This window comes from Hipposideros armiger, unplaced genomic scaffold (assembly GCF_001890085.2).
Source record: "Hipposideros armiger isolate ML-2016 unplaced genomic scaffold, ASM189008v1 scaffold_1481, whole genome shotgun sequence".
NCBI lineage: Eukaryota > Metazoa > Chordata > Mammalia > Chiroptera > Hipposideridae > Hipposideros > Hipposideros armiger.
This window is the reverse complement of record NW_017732831.1, coordinates 144503-158982: the sequence shown is the minus strand read 5'-3', so window position 1 is coordinate 158982 and position 14480 is coordinate 144503. Positions and strand designations below refer to the sequence as shown.

Genomic DNA, 14480 nt, shown 5'->3' with positions numbered 1-14480 from the left:
GTAAGACATTGATTTTCTCCAAATTGATCTACAACTAGAAATCAATACTGATCAACCCCAGCCATCCTTTTGTAAAAATTTATAAACTGAATCTAAATAGTAAAAGTGAAGAACTGAAAATAGCCAACATCTTGGAAAATATATTGAATGACAGACACTATCTGATTCTAAGATGTACTATGAATCTTTAGTAATCAGGATAGTAATCCAGAACAGCCTAAAGAGTTCAGAAATTGATCCAAGCCCATATGGTCAATTAAATTACACAAACACACACACACACACACACACTCACACACACACACACACTCACACACACACTCACACTGGCAAAGAAGAATAGTTTGACAGTGGGCTATTTGGAATGAGCTAAAAATACAAGAGAGCCATTGTAAATAGGAAATTATTATTTTTTTAATTTGGCAAAGACTTTAAAGTAGCACAGAGATCTGGAACCACTTTATGATGCAATGTTTGAGTCCATATATCTGCATGTGATTATATTTTCTTTGACACTGGGAGTTGCTGCCTTTAGAGATTTGACTCCAAATTAAACCCTATAATTTAGTCCCCATGGTTACTCAATTCTCTTTAAGGAAAACAAGAGTGTTGCAACATATATTTGTATTCAGAATGGTCTCAAAACTTTATAAATAGGTAATGCAAATATCTATTGCATTTCATTGAATAATGAATATTTTCTTTAAAAGCATTTTAAGCTTCAACTGAGAACTGATGATAAAAAATGATAGACTACACAGGTAAGGTGCTGGGGAGAAAGCTGTAAGGATTTGGGGCCGTTGTTCCCTGAGGTGGGCAGGTAGCATGTCGGCTACAACAGGGCATTATTTTGATAGGTGCCTTCTAACTAGTTTGGCTCACTTTTGAAACATCACAAATGCATTCTTCAGGAATGACAGGTGTCAAAACGTTGGTTACTTGAAATGGTCACTACTTTTGCTAGTGGGGTTACACAAGAGCAATTTTCAGGAGGCAATAAATGAATTTTGGAGTTGAAGACTACAGAGTGGTCTTGAGGGGGAAAAATGGACCTGAGTTAAGCTCACATTCCTGTTCAGAGAACGGGGACCATTTCAGCAAGGATGTTTGTATCCTTTGCATTTTGGATGTGGGCTGGCAAAGAAAGAATAGAACAGCATATGTTGCATTGGCAGAAACTTAAGAGGAGTATATGGACTTGACCAAGGGTTTGAGAGTCCTACAACCAGATTTAAAACAGACAATTGCTTAACAAATTCAAATGCTTGTCCATTTGTCCACTAATTTTCCTCTTTCTTTACTCACTCTATTAAATGCTTTATTATACTTGTTTTATTTTCCATGTGTGAATATCCTCATTAGTATTCTTACTATTTCCTGTAAACTTTGGAGAGGGAACTATCGACACCTAACTGTGTTTGTAAAACAATGAGCAGAACGAATTATACTTTGGTGACTGAGTTCATCCTGTTGGGACTGACAGACACGGTGGAGCTACAGATTATCCTCTTTTTGCTCTTTTTTGTGATTTACACACTTACAGTTTTGGGGAATGCTGGGATGATCCTCTTAATCTGGGCTGATTCCCGACTTCACACACCTATGTATTTCTTCCTCGCTAACTTGTCCTTTGCGGACATTTGTTGTTCCTCCACCACCACCCCAAAGATGCTGGTGGATTTATTGTCAGAAAAGAAAACCATCTCCTTTGCTGGCTGCTTTCTGCAGATGTACTTCTATATCGCCCTGGCCACCACCGAATGCATCCTCTTCGGGTTAATGGCCTATGACCGTTATGTGGCCATATGCAACCCTCTCCTTTACACCGTGATCATGTCCAGAACCGTCTGCCTTAAGATGGCAGCAGGGGCTTTTACGGCAGGCTTGTTAAACTCCATGGTTAACACGAGTTATGTAAGCAGCTTGCCGTTCTGCGGTTCCAATGTTATCCACCACTTCTTCTGTGACAGCCCTCCGCTGTTTAAGCTCTCCTGTTCCGACACACGCCTGAATGAAAGCGTCTTTTCCACTTTCGCTGGTGTGAATATGGTGGGGGCTCTGCTAGTCATCCTCAGCTCCTACTCCTACGTCCTCCTCTCCATCTTTCGTCTTCATTCAGGGGAGGGGAGGCGCAAAGCATTCTCAACGTGTGCCTCTCACCTGACAGCTATCATTCTGTTCTATTCCACCGCCATCTATACTTACCTGAGACCTAGTTCCAGCTACTCCCTGAGTCAGGACAAAGTGGCTTCCGTGTTCTACACAGCGGTGATCCCCATGTTGAATCCTCTAGTCTACAGCCTCAGGAATAAAGAAGTAAAGAGCGCTTTATGGAATGTAATTACCAAGAAAAGGATTTCTTCATTTCTGTGATTGTTTGGTTAATTTTCTGAACGAAATAAGAGTGTTTAATGAACTTTCAAAGGCTGGTTCAAGCGTACAGTTTTTCATTAGAATATTTTCTAAGTAATCACGTTCTGTAATACTCAAGTATATTACCAAACTTGTGTAAGAAAGATCATGACATTTTATCTAATCATTCTGCATCTTCCCTGGGTCCTAAAAAGTAAGGCTTATTTGTAATAAAATTTTGCCTAGGGAAAGAAAGGTATTGAATGTTTAGAGACATAAGTGACAATATCACATGAAACTAGCCATAGAAAATACATGTATTTACCAATTTATTTTTTCCTTTTGCATTGTTTTTTATCATTTGTGATTTGTAAGAGATTGTTATATGTCAGATATGTCAAAATGTGTTAAATTTAAAATAGATATCCATTTTTAAATATTAAACTACCTCCTGGGGAGATGCTTAAATTTCAGAACTCTAGCTTCAATTGCAGCTGTAAACGCACCAGCTTTTATTTCCCATATTAACTCTGTACACACGTTTGCATGCACCCACATTTAGATGTTGCAAAGAGTTCAGTGTCTGAAGAGTTCAGTGAGTAAATCTGACACATATTCTTTACAATAGGCTCATAGAGTTCCTGCATTTAGAAATATTCTATCAATTGTGAATAAAAACTGATTACAGTTAATCTTAATATTAAAGCTAAGCATCATTAATATGAAGGTAGACAGGGAGTTGACTTAGCAGAACCCTGAAAAAATGAGTGGGGGCCAGACCTTGCTAAGGAGACAGCCACAGCTAGAGCTTTTGAAGGAACATTCCCCATGACCCTTTCCTTCTCCTTGCCTCTGAAGTTGTACCTGATAGGAGCTGTGATGTACAGGTCAACTGGGAAGTAGCATACAAGACCTATAATTGTCACAAAGAGGCCAACCATCTTGACCATTCAATAATGCCTCAATGATCCACGTGTGTGGCCTTGGTCAGGCAGATGTTCGTGTAAGGAATGACCTTGTCTGTGCACTCATGGGCCATGCTCTCACCCCACGGGTCCACAGAGGTTGCCTGCCCCTGCAGACCCGCAGCAGAATGATCACGCTCTTCTCACAGATGGTGGTTCTTTCACTGAGTTGCTCACCTGCTTTCTTCTGCACCAGCTGGCAGATTGTTGGCTGGATTCTTTCTACTTTCTTTGCCTTGATGTATTTAATGGAATCATATATGGGGCCAAGATATTTCTCAAGTAAAAACTAATATACTCATTCTCTTTAATGCTTTAATTTCCAATAAAACAGAAATAAAAACAATGGGAAATAAAGTTGGGTTTTTAGATATATCATATTTTAAGCCATGTTCCCTGCTCTCTAGTTCAGCTCTCCTACATGTGATTAATCTCATTTATAAAGTCTACAAATATTTTCAACTTTGGGAGTTATTATCATTAATAACATTGCATGCTTCTTAATTCATTGAATATAAGGCTTCTTGTATAAATTTTGATTATTTCTTAAACTCGTCATTATTTGTAAAAATATTTTTAGTTATCACATTTTCATGCTTATTGCTCAATGCATTTATGTGGAAAATGTTCCAAATATTTTTTCTTTACTTTTGTTAACTCAAAAAAATTAAGTTGTAAAAAGCATTAAGAGGCTTCTAATTTTTATATTGAGTATGATTTTATCATTCTCTCTCTTCTTCTTTAGAATCTGACATTATCTATTAAACCCTCCCCTATGAATGTAATATTCTTTTTGCTTCTTTACTATGCCATCAGTATTGCTTTGTGCTTTCCTAATATCCAGTCTTTTATTTCATTTTAATGCTTAATGTTACTTACTACATTCCCCAAATATGCACATATCAATATTTTGCCTTATTCATTTTTTGAGTAATTTATTTATTAAAAGTAATGAAGTTTGAAATGTATGCCTTTAGGTCAATATCTTTATCAAGATTAGATGAGGCAAAATGGAGAATAGTCACAAAACCTGCAAATGTCACAAAGTTGGAAAGTAAGTCAATGAGATGGAAGGAGTGAAAAAATAAACATTCTAGAATCACAGAAACCCAAATAAAAAGCCAAAAAAATCATTAATAGATGGAGTCCTGCATTTAGGCAGGAAAAAATGTGTACAATTTGATATTAATGTATGAAAACAAATTTGGATTTAATTAAATGTAAAGTAACATAGGTCATGTAATATTCATGGGTCTATTAAAAATGGAGAGATGTACATAGTGTAAGCAGTAATTAGATAAAGGCTAGTGCTGAGATTAAGTGACATAGTAATCCCATTTAAGTTCACACTAGTCAAATAAAATCAAAGGTAGTGTGTTAACTCATCCTCAGCATGTTCTAACGGACAGGGATAAACAATATTATGTCAAAGAGGTAATGTCCAAGTGGTGGGGTGTACGGGGGGAAAATCAAATACAAAGTAATTGAATGAATGTGAGGATATATAATTTGTAGAAGAGGAATGTACAAGGAACTTTATTAAAAATGTATAGCTTTCTTGAAATATACGGCCTTAAGAAACAACATTAAAACAAATGGCTGTATTGAAACTATGTGAATACACGTCAAATATCACATGTAGTATTAGAAAGCATAAATATGGACATGTGTTGCGCATCGCAGATATAATTGACTGTTTGGGCTGAGGAATTGGAATGTAATATCTTTAAGTTTCTCTTCAAATGTTGTGATTTTAATCCTGCCGTGAAAACTTTGCATATGTCCCTGTACCAGCCCTAAGCATCAGAAGAGTCCTTGGGTATTTCAGGCCCTTAACAAAACTTAATGCTTCCATATTTTTACTAAAGAAAGAGGCGATGAATATTGGTCAAGGAATTTTGAGGTTTTGCAAACAGAAGATCAACCTGACGAAGACATATGTCAAATGTTCTGAGTTTCTGAATCGGGCTCCAAACCCTCAACCCCCTGAAATTGTATGACCATGTGTTGTAAAACAAGCCAAATTAATAAAATATAATCTATTAGCTAAGTTTGTGTTCTGAGTGTGTCAGATTCACGAATACACTAGAAAGAGAAACAGAAAAATGAAAAAAAGGTACAGACTTGGAGAAGATATGGAAATAGGTTTATTTAGCTGGAAAAGAGAACGGGCAGCATAGAAAGTATTAAATAAAGGTTTGTACTTCACAAATCATAAAATATCATGCTTATTTCACGTGTTACATAAGGTGACTGTGTGTCAGAATAATCTGACATGTTAGATATGGTAAAAGTTAGTAAAAGAGAAAAAACAGCACATTTAAAGAGAAAATGATAAAGATATATCTATGGCTGATTGTAATGACATGTCTTCATCTTCCAATAGTAGTGCCAAATAGAGACAACTAGCATGGGCTCATAGGATGGTGCCAATAGCGGTTAGAAGCAGAATAAAAAGAAAGAAGTTTTATCTTTAAATGGGACACTGCCAGTGATGTTTTTCCAGTATTAACAAAAATTGCAAAATACACAGTTTTATTAATTTTTCCCTTTAAGTATGCACACATATTACATTTTTCAACTAAAGATAAGACTGATAACTTCATATGAGAATCATGTGAAGTAGCTATTTACTATTGATCTGTTCAGATGAACATAATATATTTGATGTGAAACACACACACACACACACACACACACACACACAGGACTTTAAAGACACTGATATGTTATTGAGAATGTTAACATCAAAGTGTAAATCACTCAGAGTAGATTTTGTCCAAGAAGTTATTTCCAGTATACAACTCACAAGCATATTGTAATTTGTCCCTTCTTCAATTTCACTTTTGATTTCATAATATGTGACAAACTTAGTAATCAATACAATATGGTGTTGGCATGTAAACAGACATAGAGATCAATGGAACAAAATTGAAAGCCCATAAATAAACCCACTCCTATATGGTCAAGTAAGGCACCAAGAATACACAAGGGGGGAAAAGAGTCTCTTCAATAAATGGTGCTGGAAAAACTGGATATTCGCATGCAGAACAATAAACTTGGATTCCTATTTTACACCACTCGCAAAAATTAACTAAAATTGGATTACAGACTTAAATATAAGACTTGAAACCATAAAACTCCTAGAAGAAAACATACAGGGAAGTTTCTTGATGGTAGTTTTGGCAATTTGTTTTTCTGGAATGGCACCAGAAGTACAGGCAACAAAAGGAAAAATAGAAGTGGAACTACGTCAAACTGAAACATTTCTGGACAGCAAAAGAAACAATTAACAAACTGAAAAGGCAACTTATGGAACAGGAGAATATAGTTAAAAACTATATATCTAATAAGGGATTAATATTCAAAATATATAAGAAACTCTTACACCTCAATAGGAAAAAAAACCCCAAATAACCATATTAAAAAATAAGCAAACGACCTAAAAAGACAACACTTATATGAAAAGATACTCAACATCACTAATCATCAAGAAGATGCAAATCAAAAACACAGTGATGTTCACCTCAACCCTAGTAGGATGGATGTCCATTACCGAAAAGACAAGAGATAACAAATGTTGGCCAGGATGTGAAGAAAGTAGATAATCCTTACATATTGTTGGTGGGAATGTAAATTGGTACAGTCACTATAGAAAACAGTATAGAGGTTACTCAAAAAATTTAAAATAAAACTACTGTATTGTCCAGCACTCTCACTTCTGATTATATATTCAAAGAAAATGAAATCTATTAGCTTTTATTCAAAAGTTGAAAGAAATGGTCTGGTTCACCTATGTTTGGCATAATATTCACTGTTGAACCAATCAGTTGTGGCCAGGTGTGTGCAGTCATGTGGTATATAATGACCATTTGAAACATGGTGGATGAGAGTGAAGAAAGTTCTTAGATAATTCATATAAGGTTGAGTAGAAAAACAAGACTAATCGGGGAGATTACTGCATAAATTATATAAATGTCTAATCACTAAGCTGTACACCTGAAGCTGAAATAAAGTAATATTTAACATCAACTGCAACTAAAAAAGATAAATAATTAAAAAGTAATTATTTAAAAAACCAATGCATCATACTAAATCGATTAGTCTAGTGGAAGAATAAGAAACCCTTATGACACTAAAATCTGAGGGCTTTAAAGAATTATCTAGGACAGGATCGTAGGTTTAGAGTGAAGTTCAATTCTTAACAATCATTCAGAGATAGGTGGCTTTGACATTTTTTGCTGGTGACTTCTATGGTTGCTATGGTATTCCAGGCCAGACAGCCAAAGTAAAGTGGAATTCCAAGAGATGTCCTCCTAAGCAAGTGAGTAAGTAAGCACATATATTTTTCTCCCCTATTTCATTTCCAAGAACTAAGTCACATGATCATGCAAGCTTCAGGAGACACTGGAAACACATCCTAGCTACTATGGAAATTAAAAAATGAAATAAAGGAGAACTGAATTTGGTAGACACATATCAGTCACTAGTATGGTGCATAGCACATTCATGAGGACCAAGGAGAGCCAGCGAAGGAAATTAAGGAGAAAAATGCCATGACTTGATTTACATCTTAGAACAACATTATCCTTCAATTAAGAAAGAGAAGAGTGATAGAAGCAAAATAGTACTGAAAATACAGACTATTTTTTAAGTATTTCCACTTAAAATGATTACAAAGGTATGAATTAAGGAAGTTTCCATGAAAATCGAAATGAGTGGAATTAATTGATTGAAGACAGTGTTAGCATGATTTTGGTAACTGACTAGACATATGGGTAAAAAAGATGCATAGTGATAATATGGGATAGTTTCTAATGTGGATGATTTTATGTATGATAAAAATGAGAATCGAAACAGAATAAAATATTTGGGCATAATTTCTCTGTAAAACTTGTGACCACTTCTTACAATATATACACTACTACAGCCCTACCCATCCATGCCCTCTATCATCTCCCACATAGATTTTTACAGTCACCTCCTAACTCATCTCCCTGCGTCCACTCTTGTCCACACCAAAGTATACTGTGTTCTCATTTCATACCACCTTCCAGACATTTTACTCACTGCTATAATAACAATGGAAGAGAACATAATATATATGATTAGTGATTTTGAAAGATTCAATGATAGGAATGTAAATTATTATTGAGTCCCTAAAATGTCCCGGAGTGTTCTATGTAGATTTAGTGATTACCAGAAGGTAAGGGTGGGGAGGGTGGTAGATGAGGGTAAAAGGAATCAAATATATGGTGATGGAAAGAGAACTGACTCTGGGTAGTGAACACACAATGTGATATAGAGATGATGTATTACAGAATTGTAGACTTGAAACCTATGTAATTTTACTAACTATAGTCACCCAATACATTTTAATAATAATAATAAAATCAAATGCTAGGCACCATATTAGGTGTTCAGGCATTTTGTAAGATCTGTATTGTTCCCAAGTAGAAAAATAGTCACAGTCCATACTCCTAAGATCACTTAGTGATAGTAAAACAAGAGGCATCACAAAAGAATTAACCAAATTACAAAACTATGGGCTGAATAGTGATGTGTACTCTAGGTATGAGGTCCACAGATTAGAGATAATAATATTAACAAAAATACTGGCAGGGAATTCATAGATAATTCACATGTTAAGAGCCTGGGACTTTTATAACACTAATTATTGCTTTACAATCTTATTCTTTTTCACATTAAACATGTGATACAAAGAAAAGGTAAATTATGGAGTATTTTTCCATGTTACTTAGAACAGAGAGTAAAATTTAGAAAAACAAAATTTAGTTTTCAATCACAACAACAATAGCTAACATTTTTGATACTTTTTTAAATGCCAGGACTTTACAGTGGTTTCGGATCTATCAAATGAATTAATTCACCTAACAAACCTAGGTGTTCATATATTTGTCAGCCAATTTTCTACTCAAATGAACCATGGCACAGGAAGATTCAGCAACTTGCATGAGGTCAGATAGCTGGCAGGTAGTGGTAGGACGATATTCCTTATTCATGATACTGTATTTACATTATGTTTGGTGGACAAGGTTCAAATGCACCAGGATGGAGAAATGAAAGACAGGGCTGGGACTGATCTTCAGTCAAGAGATGAATGGGGTGCAACATCTAAGGGGGCACTTGCAGGGTTGTGCAGTGCAGGATCAGCCTTGAAAATATGTGAGTGCCTCGTAAATTGTGTACTTGAGGGGTGTCGCTCTCCTTACTGTAGGCCTGGCCCCAATGAATGGAAAAAGTAATCACCAACAAGTAACTCAATAACTCTATTAAGTACAGTTTTGCTAGGCCATGTGTTATAGCCCTGGAGACTAAAGATTGAATACTATAATAGTCACAATGAAAGGCCGTAAGGAACAAATAGATTAAAATGGATAAGTAATTTTACCAGTATTCTCTCATTTAATTATCACAAATAAGGAAGCAAACCTTACAACATTTAAATGATTGCTTAATGTCACACAAATAATAAATCATGGAGTTGGGATTCAAAGTCAAGTCCAATTAAAAAAAAATAGAGGCCCTGACTTGGAATCATACAACCTATGTGCACATGATCGAAGTTCCATCATTAGTCAGCAAGTTTAGCAATGGCTCTCTGAAGTGCTTTTTGAGGAACAACAAAGGTCGTGTAGATATACACAGCTCACAAGTTAAAACACCACAGGCAGCGTATTCCCTCCCACTGCCCACACAGGTAATGCACACATTCCAGGCTGTTCCTGATTCCACAGGTTTATCCTCTTTATTGTTTCTATACGTATCTGTGTTCCCAGGCAACTTTTCTTGAATACATCTTTATATTCCCCACTCAGTGTGCTACTAAAAATTGTTTTATTTCACTATGTGTAGTCAAATAGTCTCACTTTTTTTTTTTTGTAAACTACCTAACACTATGAACTGTATTATAAGGACATGTATGTTCAAGGTAATCTAGTGATGGGAGAGAAATGGAGGGCTTCAATGAGCAGTTGAAAATGTGTGAGGAAGACAATTTTTTATATAGAGCTACTGAAGTGTGATAGAGAAAGTTCATAGACAAGTACAGCAGGATTGCCAAGAATGTGATTAATTACAAGTAAGATCATATGGCTGAACTGAGGGTGTATCTTCAATGAGTGCCGATTTTTCCACTGTCTGTGCTGAACAGGGCACTATTTGGTTTATCTTGCGCTGTACCCAGAAAGCACATAGAATGATCTTAAAGGAAATTTCAGAGGAGTTTTTACAATGATAATCCATAGGATCTAATCTGAGGAAGAGGAAAATACATAAATAGTAACCTTCTTCAATCAGAAACAATTGCAGTGATCATGAAAACCAATCTCAAAATCCTGATACATCTTAGAGAACATGGACAGATCAATGAAGGTAAAATGGAGACCACGTGGTACATTTCCTCTTTCTGCAGATGAAACACCAAGAAAAAAAAACACCCAAAGAAAATCTAACAAAATTGACGGAGTTTGTTCTCTTGGACTTTGCTGATGTACCTTGTCTTCAGAGGTTTCTGTTTGAATCGTTCTTAATCACCTATGTCATTATCTTGATGGGAAGTGGCATCATATTTCTAATAACAAAACTGGGTCCTGCTCTCTGTATCCCTATGTATTGGTTCCTTGGCAATGTTTCCTTTTTGGGAAACAGCTATGCATCAGTTACACAGCCCAGAATGTTCATCACGGATCTTTGGGCCCAAAGAAGAGTAATTCTTTTAGTGCCTGTGCTGCACAAATGTGCTGGATTCTTACTCTGGGAGCCATCAAGTGTTTCTTTCTGGGTGTGATGGCCTGTGATCACTATATGGCCATTTGTAACCCTCAGAACGATCCTCTAGTCATGAACGACAAGGCCTGTGTCCATAGAGTGACTGGCTCCTGGATCAGTGGAATTCTAGTCCAAAAGGGCAGACATTCCAGGTTTTCTCTCTGGCCTTCTGTGGATCTAACTCATCATCCACTTCTTCTGTGACATCCCCAATACTCCAGCTGGCCTGTGGGGACACCTTGGTGAATGAAATGATGGTCTACATAGTTGCTGTGTTGTTTGTCATGATTCCATTTCTGTTGATACTTGTCTCCTATGGCAGAATCATCACTCCAGCCCTTACATTACCATCAGCCACAAGTGGGGCCAAAGCTTGTTCTACTTTCTTAGCTCATCTTATAATTGTTCTTTGATCAGCCATCACCACGTATTTAAGACCCAAGACCCAGGACTCAGCAGGAACTGACAAAGTGCTTTTTTTTTCAACCCTATTGTGACCCCCTTGTTTAACCACATGAAATACAATGGAGGAACAAGGATGTGATAATGGCACTGAGAAAATTGTTATATAAATAACAATTATTTATTTAAAAAATAAATTGATTTACAAAAATTGATTTCTTATACATTTTTCATAAAATTTCAACAGCTATTTATCTTAAAGTCAATTTATCTGCCTATACATTGGTAAATATTTCCAAATTTAAAATTACATATAATTTTAAATTAGAGACATTTCTGTCTCTATTGATACAGTTATATATGTGTCCACAAATAGCAAATCAGTCTTTTGGGAATTCTATATTTCATTGTGAAATGTCCATTCTCAGTAAGAACTTTTGATGAGGACTGATGAAATAGATTAAATTATAATATAGTCTCTGTTATATCGCATGCTGGAAAACACATCATTCATTTGCATAGGGATATCACGGCCATTTTGCAAACCAGGTTGGTAACGGGCATTAATTAAAATTATGTATCTAATTAGGCCTAGTAATGACTCTATGGAGAAATCATTTCTTAGAGGAAAAATACCTTTCCTTAGGAATGTGGTTTATAAATGATGATAGTACAATGACAGATGACAAAGAAAAACAGTAAAGTGAAATGAGTTAATTAGAAAACATTTCTAGAGGTTAGAAATACAATTGATGAGAAGCAAGAAGAGAAAAGAAACATAAAAAAATAAGTGCTCTATGGAGATTCGGTATAACACTCAACTATGTTCCACGTCTACAACAGCAGTAGGCTCTGGAAGTCCAGAGAAGAAGCAGATATTTGTTTATGCACATCTTGAGAAGCCAGGGCAGAGTGCACTCTAATCAAAGGGTTAAGAAGACAGGGAAATGTGAAAATTGTTATAAAATGATTTACAGTAACATTGTTTAAATTTTAAAACATCATTGTTTAAATGGGTTGCCTTCATTCTATGAAACAGTGATTTCATCAAATCATCCTTCTCCATCATTCTTGCATTTTCCAACAGGACTTTTTGGATCCCAGATCATGACGGTATTTTCACAATATTGCTATGACATAATTAATGAGATTAGGCATTATTACATTTTATAGACAGAGAAATTGATGCCACAGGAGAGTGGAGATACTCAGGAATGCAGCTTATAAAAAATTAGAAATAAAAATTAATAAAAAAATATTTTCGCTATGTTCTCTGTACTACATCTTCCCAACTCTTGTTATTGCCTGTTTTTTTAATTATAGTCATTCTGGTGAGTGTGAAGGTATATTAATTACATTGTGGTATTGATTTGGTTTTCCATAACAAGCTGTGATTTTGATTATTTTTGTGTGTGTGCTTGTGACCTTGTTTGTTGTCACATCTATTCAAATCTATCGTACACATTAAATGGGGTTGACTTTTGCTACTGAGTTGGAAGGATTCTTTATATACTCTGCATACAAATCTTTTACGAAATACATGATATATAAATATTGTGTGTCTGTGACTTGTCTTTCACTTTCTTAATGGTTTGGTGTAGAATGCAAAGTTTTAAATTTTGATGTATTTTATATTACAGATTGTGGCATGCTCCCCGAACCCTTTCTGTGCTCTGAGAGATGACGAGCCCTGCTTGGCTAACGTGAGATGCAGAAGAAAGAGTGAGTCATGTTGAAGATGACATTATCGCTGCAACAATCCTGACTTATGTCTTCTGAATTTGTAATGACAGACAAATAAACTTCTCTCTAATTGAAGACACTACACATTTGCATTTAAAACATATTAGTATATATCATCAGTCACATGTAATTATAAATTTCTGATTATCTTAATCCTGTATTTTTTAATAATCACAAAAAAGAGAGGTAGAGAATTTAGAGAAGGAGCCATATGGAAAAATGTGTGTTTTTGGCTGTTGTTCCAAACTCCCTGAGTGGCTGGCAGAATGGTTTCATTCAATGAGAAAGTGACTTGGGAAAGAAGCTGATCCCAAGGGTAAAGAATGTCTCCTACTAAAGAGCACCATTTGTTATGAGCACAGAGCATATTTTAGAAGGGGGTTAACCTCTGTTTCAAAAAAAACTAAATGGCCTAATCTTAAAAAAGAAAAAAAGAACCAAAACCCTTTTATTCTCATGTTCTCTCTGTCTTTTAATTCAATCAGCAAATGTCAGCATTATATTTAACCTCCATCCAAACAGGTAAGTGTGAATTATTTTTGCCCAGTTTATTTTTACAGTTAGCTGCAATGTTTCAGCATCAGCATAGAATACTTATTTACAGAAAATTAAAAAAAATTGTCTTTGTTGTTGGTGGTGATGTTTAGTTTTAAAAACACTGATTCAGGTAAACTTTGTACTTTTCTGACTCATTATTATAACATCAAATGAGAAAATACAAACTACACTTAACATAATGTGCCAATATATCACAATAATTGTCATTGTCATTACCATCATCGTAATAATCATGTTATCATCATCTTTGGTGCTAACATTTATTGATTACTTTTGCTAAACACATATTTAAGTGTTTTGCATGAAGTAAATCTGGGGATCACTCTAATAAAAATGTAATTATGTATAAGTAAAGAGGAGCAAGATAGTGAATGTACTCTGTTGAAATGGTTTTCGATTCTCCTAGTAGCAAAAGGAGTCCTTCTTGGTTAAGAGTTAAGTTCCAGGATAAATGAACCTGAAAATACTAAAGATATTGGTATGTTTTCATTTTATCTTTAGAGAATTCTAGAGGAAAAAGCCTTCTGAATTGCATTTTCTGATTTCTATTTCCTTGAAAGAACGTCTTCTGAATATAAGCATTATATACATTGGAATGATAGTTTGTATAATGGATATCACAATCTCCACATGAAAAGAAGTAATTATTTCAGTGTAACACCAGAGAAA

General features: G+C 35.2%; 1 protein-coding gene across 1 annotated transcript; it reads left to right on the top strand.

Annotated features, from left to right (window-relative positions):
• The first annotated feature begins 1428 nt into the window (after positions 1-1428).
• On the top strand, positions 1429-2373 carry LOC109377626 (olfactory receptor 5F1-like). The gene has a single exon (XM_019634036.1). It carries the CDS (start codon positions 1429-1431, stop codon positions 2371-2373), a length of 945 nt encoding a protein of 314 aa, XP_019489581.1.
• Positions 2374-14480: the final 12107 nt, after the last annotated feature.

Bases quoted from the DNA above. Each gene is read 5' to 3' on its own strand.
- LOC109377626 (XM_019634036.1), top strand. From the start codon at position 1,429: ATGAGCAGAACGAATTATACTTTGGTGACTGAGTTCATCCTGTTGGGA.